Source organism: Microcaecilia unicolor, chromosome 5 (genome assembly GCF_901765095.1).
Source record: "Microcaecilia unicolor chromosome 5, aMicUni1.1, whole genome shotgun sequence".
Classification (NCBI taxonomy): Eukaryota; Metazoa; Chordata; class Amphibia; order Gymnophiona; family Siphonopidae; genus Microcaecilia; species Microcaecilia unicolor.
The window spans coordinates 189,443,995-189,456,672 of record NC_044035.1 but is presented as its reverse complement, the minus strand read 5'-3'; the positions used below and the strand labels follow the sequence as shown (position 1 = coordinate 189,456,672).

At 43.3% G+C, this 12,678-nt stretch overlaps 1 protein-coding gene across 1 annotated transcript in view; it reads left to right on the top strand.

Annotated features, from left to right (window-relative positions):
• Window positions 1–12,678, top strand: part of TSNAXIP1 (translin associated factor X interacting protein 1) — a 1,164,230-nt gene that overhangs the window by 863,485 nt on the left and 288,067 nt on the right. The window contains exon 11 of the mRNA XM_030203665.1: window positions 9,629–9,757. Within this exon, the coding sequence (XP_030059525.1) occupies window positions 9,629–9,757 (129 nt within the window). The remainder of the gene's footprint in view (window positions 1–9,628; window positions 9,758–12,678) is intronic.

Sequence of the window (12,678 nt, the reverse complement as noted above, 5' to 3'; positions counted from 1 at the left end):
TGCTTGGTATCATATGTCGGAGCTTTGTGATTTTTTCATTGAAATATTTCGCTAAGTTGGTGGCCGATGGGGTGTCTGTGCTATTCGAGGTGACCCGTGTGGTGTTTAGGAGGTTGTTTACAAGTGAAAAGAGTTTGTGCGTGTCCTTGTAGTTTGGTCCTATTATAGTTTTGTAGTGCATTCTTTTGGTATGTCTGATTTTGTATTTGTATTTTCTTTGTACCTGTTTCCACTCTTTAAGTGTGTGATCATCTTTTTTTTTTTTGCTCCATGCCCTTTCTAGTCTTCTGACCTGTGTTTTTAATTCTTTCAGTTCTTCATTAAACCATGGGATTGAGTTTTTCCTGTGTGAGGTTCTCGTTTGGAGCGGTGCTATTTTGTCTAGCACCGTTCTGCATCTGTTGTCCCATTCTTGTAGAAATTGGGGTGATTCTGTAGTTGTGGTCCATTCCTCGGTATATATTTGTTGCCAGAATGTTAGAGGGTCTATTTTGCCTCTCATAGTATAGGTTTTCTTTTCTTGTTTTTGTTGTTTCTCTTTTGTTTTCCAGAGGAGGGAGGTGGTTGCCTTGTAGTGATCTGACCATGGTGTGATTGTCCATTTTGTATCTCTGAATATGAGGTTCGCTTCTGATGAAAATTTATGAGTTATGATGTCTAGTGTATGTCCTCTTTTGTGGGTGGGTTGCATGTTAGGCCAGTGGATCTCCCATATGCCATTCAATCTCTCTGTTCTACTTTCCCGGCCACTGAGAGGGCCTCCCAGGATTGCAACCTACCCTCTGCATCTAACACATGCTGTAACAACGATATCCCTCTTGCGGCCCATCTAGTGAAACTAGCATTATCGTTCCCTGGTAGGAAGTGCATATTGCCCCTAATCGGTAGCTGGTCCGAAACCTCACCCCAACTTCCCAGCAGCGAGGTCAAGAATCTCCAAATTTGGCGCAACGATCTCAGCACCACACTCTTCCGCAATCCCTCCGGGAGCGTTTTTTGTGTACAATGTAATAAAGAATTTACATGCCAAGGGGAATAATATGCCACCTCATACCTTCTGGGAGTATAGTTGTGTTCCTCCAGGACCCAGTCTCCAAGATGTCTAAGTAAACACGCATAATTATATAGCGAGAGGTCTGGGACTCCAATCCCTCCATACTTCCATGACCCTAATAGATGTTTAAACTGCATTCTCGGTTTCCTACCCTCCCAGCAGAAGAAGGATATTATCCTCTGCAAACTCTTGAGGTCTCGTTTCAATATTCTAATTGGTAACAATTGTATAATGTATAGCCATTTCAGAAATAATACCATATTAAATAACTGGATCCTACCATAAGTCGAGAGAGGAAAATTTTGCCATGCTGTCAAAAGAGCTTTACAGTGATCCAACAACATTGTTACATTTACCTTGTAAATCATCTCGGTACTCCTTATTAATAATACCCCAAGATACCGGAATGATGTAGATTCCCACCTCACCGGGAAAGAACCCACCCAATCCGCCTTCACTGCTGTTTCCATGGGCATTGCTATGGACTTATCTAGGTTCAACCGAAAACCTGAATAGTCCCCATATTCTGCGAAACATTCCATTAGCGCTGGGAATGATACTTGAGGGTCTACCATATGCACTAACAGATCATCAGCGAATGCTGAGATTTTAAATATGTGGTGGCCTATCTGAACCCCTTTGATGTCTGGATTACTCATGATATCCCTGATGAAGGGGTCCATAGTTAAAATAAAAAGCATAGGCGACAATGGGCACCCCTGCCGTGTACCACGGTGTATCTCAAATTCCTGCCGAAAAGACACCATTTACCAGAATCCTAGCTCTAGGGCCTCTGTATAATGCCTGCAGAGCCTTTAAAAAAAACCCCAAAAACCCATATTTCCGTAAAACTATAAACAGAAATTCCCAATACACTCTATCGAATGCTTTCTCAGCATCGAAACTCACCAATAAAGAGGGTGCCTTTACGTTTTCCACATATTCCATAGAGAGCAACAGGCGTCATACATTATGTGCTACTGTACGCCCTGATGCAAACCCCGCCTGTTGGTCTGCGATCAGCCTTGGGAGCACGTTAGCTAATCTATTGGCCAGAAGTTTTGCAAAAAATTTCCACATTCAGTAGAGAAATTGGCCTATATGAAGATAGCTTTTCTGGCTTCCTTCCCGGTTTCAACAACAGCACTATTTGAGCTAATTGAAGGGACTGAGGAAGTGTGCCCTCCTCTATGAACCGCGAAAAATATGATTGCAACGTAGGCAGGATTGAGGGGGCCAACAACTTATAAAATTCGGCCCTATAGCCATCTGGCCCCGGTGCTTTGAACAAGGCACTCCGTTGGACCACAAGCTCTACCTCCTCTATCGTTATAGGTCTATTAAGTTTAGTGGCCTCTCTTTCCCTTAACTTTGGCAGTGTCAGGTTTTCTAAATATAATTTCCCATCCATAGGCTCTTCCTGCGGGCTACTATATATCTTCTGGAAGTACTGGTGAAAGACTGAAGCTATCTCATGATCTGATCGCACCGTGCCTCCCCCCTCTTTTTCCACATGCTATAATTCTCCTATTTGTTTTAAATCTACCATATTCTAGCTTCATCTTGTGTCCCCTGGTTTTGTTGTTGTTCGAAAGTGTAAACAAATGCTTCACATCTGTCCGCTCTAATCCGCTCATTATCTTGTAGACTTCTATCATATCACCCCTCAGCAGCCTTTTCTGCAAGCTGAAGAGCCCTAACCTTCTCAGCCTTTCCTCATAGGGAAGTCGTTCCATTTCCTTTATCATTTTTGTCGTCCTTCTCTGCACCTTCTCTAATTCCTTTATATCTTTTTTGAGATGCGGCGACCAGAATTGGACACAATACTTGAGGTGCAGTCGCACCATGGAGCAATATAACAGCATTATAACATCCTCGTGTTTGTTTTCCATCCCTTTCCTAATAATACTCAACATTCTGTGTGCTTTCTTAGCCGCCGCAGCACACTGAGCAGAAGTTTTTAACATCTTATCAATATTGACTCCCAGATCCCTTTCTAGGTCCTTGACTCCTAACGCGGAACCTGCATGACATAGCTGTAATTCGGGATCCTCTTACCCACATGCATCACTTTGCACTTGTCAACATTGAACTTCATCTGCCACTTGGACGCCCAATCCCCCAGTCTCGCGAGGTCCTCCTGTAATCTTTCACACTCCTCCTGTGACTTGATGACCCTGAATAACTTTGTGTCATCTGCAAATTTAATTACCTCACTAGTTACTCCCATCTCTAGGTCCTCGTTATGTGAGTTTTGGGTTATGCCAGAATGGTAGATTTGTTCTAGGTCTTAAGTGAATTTTTGTTCAGTTTTATATTACTTTATAATATGCTGACAAGGTTTATGTTGCTGTTACTGAGATTGAATTAGACACAAATATTTGGTTTTGTACAGCATATTTTATGGGAAAATGTCCTAGCTCTACTATATAACAATTGTTGAGGAAAAGGCCAACTGATTCTATCAATTCTATGAATGCAGAACATATTTTTTGGATTTAATACTGTATGGGGGAAGCATATGTATGTTGAGGGACTGTGGGGGGAGTTATGGTTCATTGGGGGCTGAAAAGTGCAGCTGTTGTACTATTCCCTCTCAGCCCTCAATGTGGCCTGCAGGTGCTGAATCCTGTACTACTGCCCTCACTGCAGTTATTTGTGGGGGTGGTTTGGGATGCACAAGGGTGAGAACAGTGGTGGAGCAGGGCTATGGCAGGTGCTGGATTTTATCTTTTAAAAAGTTGTCATCCCTAGGTGCATCATTCACATAGCTGGTGAGGATCTCCAAGCCCCCACCAACTGAAGACATCCGCAGTCCATCAAACCCTCTGCCAGAAAACCATGGCAATCAGTTGTGGTGCTCCAAACTGCTAATACCAGCACCATAGGCATACTCAGTCCTCACGCATAGTCAGTTCAAACATGAGAACTGAGCATGCCTATGATGCTGGTGTGTGTGGCTTGGAGCGCTGCCTTTGACTGCTATGCTTTTCTAAGCATGGGTCGGTGGACTAGGGATCTTAAACAGCTAAAGTATTTAACTTTTAAAGTTGATGGTGGTGGTGGTAGTTGGGCAGGGGGGGGAGATGGGAAGAGGAAATGTAAGCCCACCCAACGTACCCACTGGCCCACCCACAAATTGCATTCTGGCTACGCCACTGACAGGTATTTTTCAGGTCCTGGAAGAATCACATTTACAAAAAAGTTATCGTGGGGTTTGAACCTGTACACCTGGGTTTACAGTCCACTGCATTAACTAGTAGTCAACTCCTCTGTTCTGCAGAGACATCTTTGTGGTCATCTTTGTGAAAATGATGCCAGACTTTCATGTCCCTGTTTATTGAAAAGCTGGACATTTCACTTTGGAAAATGGCTATTCATTTTGGATGTTTTTAGTGCAAAAATGTCCATTTCACAGTCATAATCAAACAGGAAAGCCAGACATTTTTCCTGTTTGATTATGGCTGTGAGATGGATGGGGGGGTTTTGAACATTTTGAGCAGGACGGGGTTTTTTTGGACTTGGATTTTTTTTTGAAAATGCCCCTCCAGTAGGATTTAGCATAGTAGAGCCGTAGATTATTTGTATTCAAATTTAAATCACTATTTGGCCGAATACAAATAATGTATTTGAGGCACTATTCGGGGCTGAATCAAATCGAATACAAATATTCGGTACAGCCCTAGTTTAGACTAATAGTGAAGACGTAGGTGTTTAATAATGAATTTGGAAACGGCTAATGGGATCTTATATTTATTGTTAGAATGATAAGGGAGGGATAGTTGAAATTGTTATTTTAGTTGTTAAGTTGTTTTGTAATTTATATTTTATATGTGTTTATTCCTTGAACCCACCCTGAAAACAGACTATAAGTAACAAGTTTAAATTACATTAATGAGAACAACTATGTTTGCACAAGGCAGACAAGTTATCAAGCAATCTTCACACTTACCAGAGACCCAGCTATCTATATTCTTAAACTTTCCCTTCTAGGCATATGCCTTTGCAGACACTAGGAGTGCAGTGCCTAGCTTCAGTTCGCTTCCTGTCACACCAAAGTGACGTTGCTTCTCCAAAACAGCATAGGGGCTACCTTACTGAAGCGGTACAGCTCTATTGTGTCCCTGAAGGTCTCCTCTAAATACTTACTTTTCTGCGTTGGCCTCCTCCATGTCTATCACTCTAACCTCCAGAAATTGGAATCATTCTCTGACAGTGAAGAACTTTTTCCATTGAATGCAAACAAGCAACTATTCACCAGCAAATAGATAAACAAGCAAGTAACACTCAGTGCAAAGCAGTGGATGGTACCCATCTCATTGCTGGATTGTTAGTCATTTAAGGTTGCTAATGCAGTAGGTTTGCTTAATCTAATATAAAGTCCTTTAAATTTATTTGGTGTTTGTTATGTTAATTTGTCAATGACTTACTAAGGAACAACAGTAAATCTGTTGATACGGGAATGGTTATACCCTTAAATAATCTATAACCATAACTGGATCATGTGAAAATTATTTCTTATTTTCTTAACTTGGATAGCAGACTATAAACCAAGAAATGTGCTTCTGGCAAGAGGAATCAGGGAAGAACGATGGGAAAAGAAGTAAGGAAAGCACGCAGAGCATGGCTTATGGAATTTTTTCCAATCCCTCTGTGTGTGAGTGTGTTGCATGCATGCGTGCACATGCACACCTTGGAATAGCCCATAGTTTTTTGTGGGTGGGGCAGTTTCAGGATAATGGAACAGATTCAAGGGTAGTTTGCGGGATGGTGGAGCAATACAGAGGGAATGGTTTTGAGTAGTTTGCAGGGTGATGGGGCAATTGTGGGATAGTTTTGGGGTGTGAGGGGGCAGTATATAAGGTAGTGTGATAATTTGGGGCAGTGTTTGGTGTTGACAGAGTTTGTAGGGTAGTGGGGCAGCTATGGGAATAGCATGGGGTTTAAGGTGGTTTGTAAGGTGGTAAGTCAGAATGATTGAATATTTTAACACCCAACAGAAAGGACTTAACAAGGGTCTGGGGTTCCTAGCCCATTATAAACCATAAAGCTGTATGTCTCTGTTGATCACCCCACCCCTCACCTATCCACACCCATCCTATTAGAATATCAATGATATGCTTTGATGTCCCCATGCATACCTCCTACCCACCCCCATCCTCCCACCCTGTCAGACTGTCATAGTAATGCTTGAATGTTTTCACTTATATACACTGTCAGCTAGCACATTTGCTTATTTCCGATCTGACGAAGAAGGGCAACCTTCGAAAGCTAATCAAGAAATGTATTAAGTTATGTCCAATAAAAAAGGTATCATCTTATTTTCTTTTCCATGTTTTATTTTGTTTGATTTCTATTGATAACCTTAAGAGTGGACTAACATGGCTACCACACTCCTCTACTTAAGGTGGTGGAGCAATTGTCATGGGTAGTTTTGGGGAGTGGGCAGTTGTGATTTGGGGTCTGAAGGCAGTTTGCAGTGTTTGCAAATGGTGGGACTTTTGAGGTGGGGCTAGTTTACGGGGTGGTGGGGAAGTTGACAGAGTTTTGGGGATGGAGTACTTTGCACTACAAGGACAGTTGTAGGGGTAGATTCTGAGAGTGTGACTGTTATAGGAGCATTTTGTAGTTGTAGGCAGGTGTGCAGTGATGCAGCAGTTGCAGTGGCTTTTTAGGTGATTGGGATGGTTTGCAGGGTGATGGAATAATTGGCATAGTTTTTGGGAGTAGAGTAGTTTGTGGGGTGATGGGGCAGTTGAGCGAGCTGGTTTTTGAGGGGGAGGCAGTTTGTGGTGTGGTGGGACAGTTACAGGTGATAGTTTTGGGGGTGGGGCAGTGTATGGAGTCAGTGACCAGTAGCAGGTAGTAGTTTTTGAGGACTGAGATAAAAAGGAATCCTGTTTAGAAGGAATGGATCCCTAGAAGCTTAACCATGACAGATGGCAACACCAGTAATTGGGAAGCAAATCCAATGCAAGGCAGACTTTTACAATCTGTACCCTGATTGTGGCTGGACAGATTTGGATGGGCTTGAATGGGACTTCAATAACAACTTCAGAAGCTGTAGAACAAGGACAATGCCAGGCAGACTTGTACAATCTATGCCCTGAAAATGGCAAGGACAAATCAAGATCAGGTATGCATATGAAGTGTCACATCATAGCTTATGGTATGAGTTTATTTTGTTGGGCAGATTGGATAAACCGTACAGGTCTTTATCTGCCTTCATCTACTATGTTACTATGACTTGAGTAGTTTGCTGGGTTGTGGGGCAGTTGTAAGTGTAGATTTTGGTGTGGAGTATTTTACAGGGTGGTGGGGCACTTGTAGGAGATTTGTATGGAGGTGGGGCAGTGTGCAGGGTGATGAGGAAATTTCAGGGGGTAGCTTTTGAGGCTGTGATAGTTTGTGAGATGGTAAGGCAGTAGTGAGGGGTTAGCTTGTGGGTTTACAAGATGGTGAGGAAGTAGTGGGGACAGTTTTTGGGAGTACTATTCTATTCTATCTATGTTTTGTGTACTGCCCACATTCCACACAGGTTTCATAGCGGTTAACAATCAGAAAAGGACCTCAACATCTGAGGGATGTATAATCAACAGCAAATTCATAAATGACCACATTAATTTTCAAACAAATATGTTTTCAAGACCTTTCTAAAACATAGGTAGGATGGAATTTGTCTTAGTAGGGATAGTTTGTGGGATAATGGGTCAGTTATGGGGTAGTTCTTGCAGTAGAACAGATGCAGGGTGTAGTTTTAGGGGGTGAGGGCAGTTTGTGGAGTGGTTGAGCAATTAAGGGGTAGTGTTTGAGATTGGGTGTATTTTTAGATGGTAGGGTAGTATAGGTATGGGGTCGGGTCATTTTGCAGATTATGGGGCAGACACAAGAAGTTAGTTTCTGGGGTCATCCAGTTACAAGGGCTTAGTTTTTGGGGTTGTAAGCAGTTTGTGGGGAGGTAGGGTAGTTGCAGGGGGTAGTTTATAGGGTAGGGCTGTTTGCGGAACATAGTTTTAGGGGGTGGGGCAGTTTGTGGGGTGTTTTGTCAGTTATAATAAGATTGCGGAACATAGTTTTAGGGGGTGGGGCAGTTTGTGGGGTGTTTTGTCAGTTATAATAAGATAGTTTTTGGGTGCAGTAGTTTATAGGGGTTCATTTATTGGTGTGAATGCAATTTGTAGGGTATGGGGGCATAGCTTTGGGGATGGGGCAGTTTACAGGGTGGATAGGTAGTTGGGGTGTAGTTTTTTCAGAGTGGCAGTTTGCAGGAGGTAGCTTAAGGTTGGGGCAGTTTAGGGGTGATGTGTCAATTGCATGTTTTTTTTAATGTGGGGGCAGAATGCAAGGTAGTGTGGCAGTTGCAGGGTGCAGTTTATGCAAGGTAGTGTGGCAGTTGCTGGGTGCAGTTTTTGAGAATAGGGAACTTGCAGGATGGTGGAGCAGTTTTAAGAGCATAGTTTTTGGAGATGGGGCAGTTTGGGGGGGGGGGGGTAGCTTTTGAGAAGTTGAGGCAGTTTGGGTGGGGCATTTGTGAGGGTGTTAAGTTTCAGGGGATGAGGCAGTTTGGGGGTTTGGAAGAGTAGGGAATTCTAACTGTCTTGCTCTGTTCTTGAACTGCTACATTTACTCTAAGTTCCAGAGCTACAGATACTGGAACTCCATTTCCCGTAGAAATGCATAGGGCTACTTTTTGGAGGGGCTCATTTCTCTGGAACCCCTGGTCCAATTTGGCCCATTTTTGAACTGATTGTGTCTTTTTACTGTTTTTCCCCTACATGCTGGGTTTCATCCAATTCCATTACTTTTTCTGTGCTATAGGTTTTTCCTTCATGCCAAGTTTCATCCCATTCTGCTACATTTTCAGAGAATTATTTTGCCCATAGATAGGCATACTGACAGAGACAGGCAGACATTCTCAACCCCTTTTGTATAATTCTTTCCAAGTTTCCATTAAGTTGGAAAGAATGAAAAGACACCAAACTTACCTATTTTTTAATGCCATCAAAACAGAAATAATCTAGCTCTGTTTCTTTGACATTTTCAATTGTGTTATCAGACAATTAAACACTGACAAAAGTTGGATGGACAAAAGAAGATGTAATGAAAGCATACCTAAATGACCTTCAAACTTTCATCAGGGTTTAGAGGGATTTCTGACTGGTAAAGCGGGTATAACTTTGACCATCTGACTGGATGGATGAAAGAGGAAAAGCAAACCTTAAATAACCTTCACACTTTAAACAGGGATTAGAGGGGTGTAACCTAGCTGGTACATCAGGTACATCTCTGGCCCCTGACTGAATAGGCAAAAGAGTGTGGAAACAAAACAAACTTTAAAAGACCTTAACAATTATATCAAGGCTTAGAAGAGTGTAGCATGGCTGTTGTGGCAGGTGCAACTCTGGCCACCTTGTTGGGATGGACCATGGTGGTCTTTCTTCTGTCCTTTACTATGTTGCTGTTACTGAAATAACTTTGCAATTAAACACCAGCAGAGGCAACCTCTGCCCTCAGTACTCTTTCCAATTAATTTCCAGTCATCATTTGGTCTTTCCTGTGCTTGTTGTTGCACAGGGTGTAGGAGAGAATGTTCCAGTATACATGAAACATGAAGGGAAGGTCAAAAACTTGAAGCTGAATAAGAAGGACCTGACAAATGTACTGCAGGAGATCTGGAAAGAGAAAATTGCAGCAGATCAACAGGTAATCAATTTCAAAATTTCTCCTTCCCACATCATTAATCCAGTGATATTTTCTAACTTTTTAATCCAATGTATTGACAACAGCAATAGGTATGCTTTGTAGCAAAAATTTAAACTGACTTAGGGCCAGATGCACAAAACTTTCCGTGCTAGTAACATGCAATTTTGACTGGTTCTAGCTGGTTTAACAAGCACGGAATTCAGCGAGAAATGCACAAAGGGGCTCTGCATGCTTTACACCTTTTGCAGTAGCAGACAAAGAGAATCATATGCAAATATGTTATAACGAGCTAGTTACTTTTCAAACGTGCATTCCGAGCGATGCAAAGCCATTTCCAAGTGATGCACAGAATGCAGACCCTACCTTTTACAAGGAAATATTAACGAGAGGTCAGGAACTGTCATAGCATGACAGTGGCTTCTTGGTGGAGCAGCCTGCTGTGAGTATTTCCATTGATATTTTGAAAGGCAGAGAATTGTGACCTTTATGAACTCATCTAACACAAGTGATTTCTTTTAAAATGAAGAGCGCACACATTATTCACTGATGTGGACAACCCATTCTTGAAAATGAAAAAGTGAAAGTAAGTGGTACTACTACTACTACTACTTAACATTTCTAAAGCGCTACTAGGGTTACGCAGCGCTGTACAGTTTAACAAAGAAGGATAGTCCCTGCTCAAAGGAGCTTACAATCTAAAGGACGAAATGTAAAGTTGGGGCAATCTAGATATCCTGAATGGAGGTATAATGGTTATGTGCCGAAGGCGACATTGAAGAGGTGGGCTTTGAATAAGAATTTGAAGATGGGCCGCAAGGGGGCTTGGCGTATGGGCTCAGGGAGTTTATTCCACGCATAGGGTGAGGCGAGGCAGAAAGGGCGGAGTCTGGAGTTGGCAGTGGTGGAGAAGGGTACTGAGAGGAGGGATTTGTCCTGTGAGCGGAGGTTACGGGTAGGAGCGTAAGGGGAGATGAGGGTAGAGAGGTAATGAGGGGCTGCAGATCGAGTTCATTTGTAGGTAAGTAGGAGAAGCTTGAACTGTATGCGGTACCTGATCAGAAGCCAGTGAAGTGACTTGAGGAGAGGGGTGATATGGGCAAATCGGTCCTGACGGAAGATAAGACGTGCAGCAGAGTTCTGAACGGATTGAAGGGGGGATAAATGGCTAAGTGGGAGGCCAGTGAGGAGTAGGTTGCAGTAGTCAAGGCGAGAGGTAATGAGAGAGTGGACGAGTGTTTGGGTGGTATGCTCAGAGAGGAAAGGGCGAATTTTGCTGATGTTATAGAAAGAGAGGCGACAGGTCTTGGCTATCTGCTGGATATGCGCGGAGAAGGAGAGGGAGGAGTCGAAGATGACTCCGAGGTTGCGGGCAGATGAGACGGGGAGGATGAGGGTGTTATCAACAGAGATAGAGAGAGGAGGGAGAGGAGAAGTGGGTTTGGGTGGAAAGACAATAAGCTCGGTCTTAGCCATGTTCAGTTTCAGGTGGCGGTTGGACATCCAGGCAGCAATGTCAGATAGGCAGGCCAATACTTTGGCCTGGGTTTCCGCAGTGATGTCCGGTGTGGAGAGGTAAAGCTGGGTGTCGTCAGCATAAAGATGATATTGGAAACCATGGGATGAGATCAGCGAACCCAGGGAAGAGGTGTAGATTGAAAAAAGAAGGGGTCCAAGGACAGATCCCTGAGGAACTCCAACACAGAGCGGGATGGGGGTGGAGGAAGATCCTTGGGAATGTACACTGAAGGTGCGGTGGGAGAGATAAGAGGAGAACCAGGAGAGGACAGAGCCCTGGAATCCAAACGAGGACAGTGTGGCAAGAAGTAAGTTGTGATTGACAGTGTCAAAAGCGGTGGATAGGTCGAGGAGGATGAGGATGGAGTATTGACCTTTGGATTTGGCAAGGAACAGGTCATTACAGACTTTAGATAGTGCCGTTTCTGTCGAGTGTAGAGGGCGAAAGCCGGATTGAAGTGGATCAAGGATGGCATGAGAGGAGAGAAAATCAAGGCAACGGCTGTGAACAGCAGCGCGTTCAAGTATCTTGGAGAGGAAGGGTAGGAGGGAGATGGGGCGGTAGTTGGAAGGACAGATAGGGTCTAGTGATGGTTTTTTGAGAAGTGGTGTGACTACAGCATGCTTGAAGGTGTCAGGGACAGTTGCAGTGGAGAGAGAGAGGTTGAGGATATGACAGATGGGGGGGGGGGGGGGGGGGGGGGGTGACAGTAGGAGAGATGGTGTTTAGTAGTTAGAACAAAAACTGAAGCAAGGCAGTCATGATCAATATTCTCTCCTAAAGTTGTCTAGGAACAAACAAGCACGTAGTTTTGAAAAAAAAAAAAAAAGCTACACACGGCTGTAGTATTATTGTTTGTATGTGTGTATGAAAGCCATGTGTGCAGTGAAATGCTGTGGAGGTGTGTCCATAGTACATGCTGCTGTTCTACAATTGACTGTCCTACAAATCTGCTGCTTAGCAGGTGACTGTTCTACGCATGTGCAGGCGCTTTCCTTACCGAGCTGCTTGTTGAAATTGCACGCAGCTCATTTGCATGAGATTTCCTTCCAGCATCATTCGCTTTTTAGAACTTGGTAACTTTTTTCCAGGGATCGAAAAGCCCACGTTTTTTTGTGAGGGCTTTTGTGCATCTGGCCCTTATTTAGGTACCTGACCTATATAAAAAGTTAACATGTAAAGGATATTTTTACTTGATTGCCATAGGACATTGAAGGGGAGGAGAGGGTAATTTCATAAAAGATCACCCATGTAAAATTTACATAACAGTCCCTATTTTATAAATGCAATATAGAGCAGATCACGTGATACAGTGAGTGAATCAGCAATGTTCACATTCTGCTCTGGGGGACCCTCCCCCACTTCATTAGCCAGCATTGGCAGTATAGCACTAAATTTTTTGTTA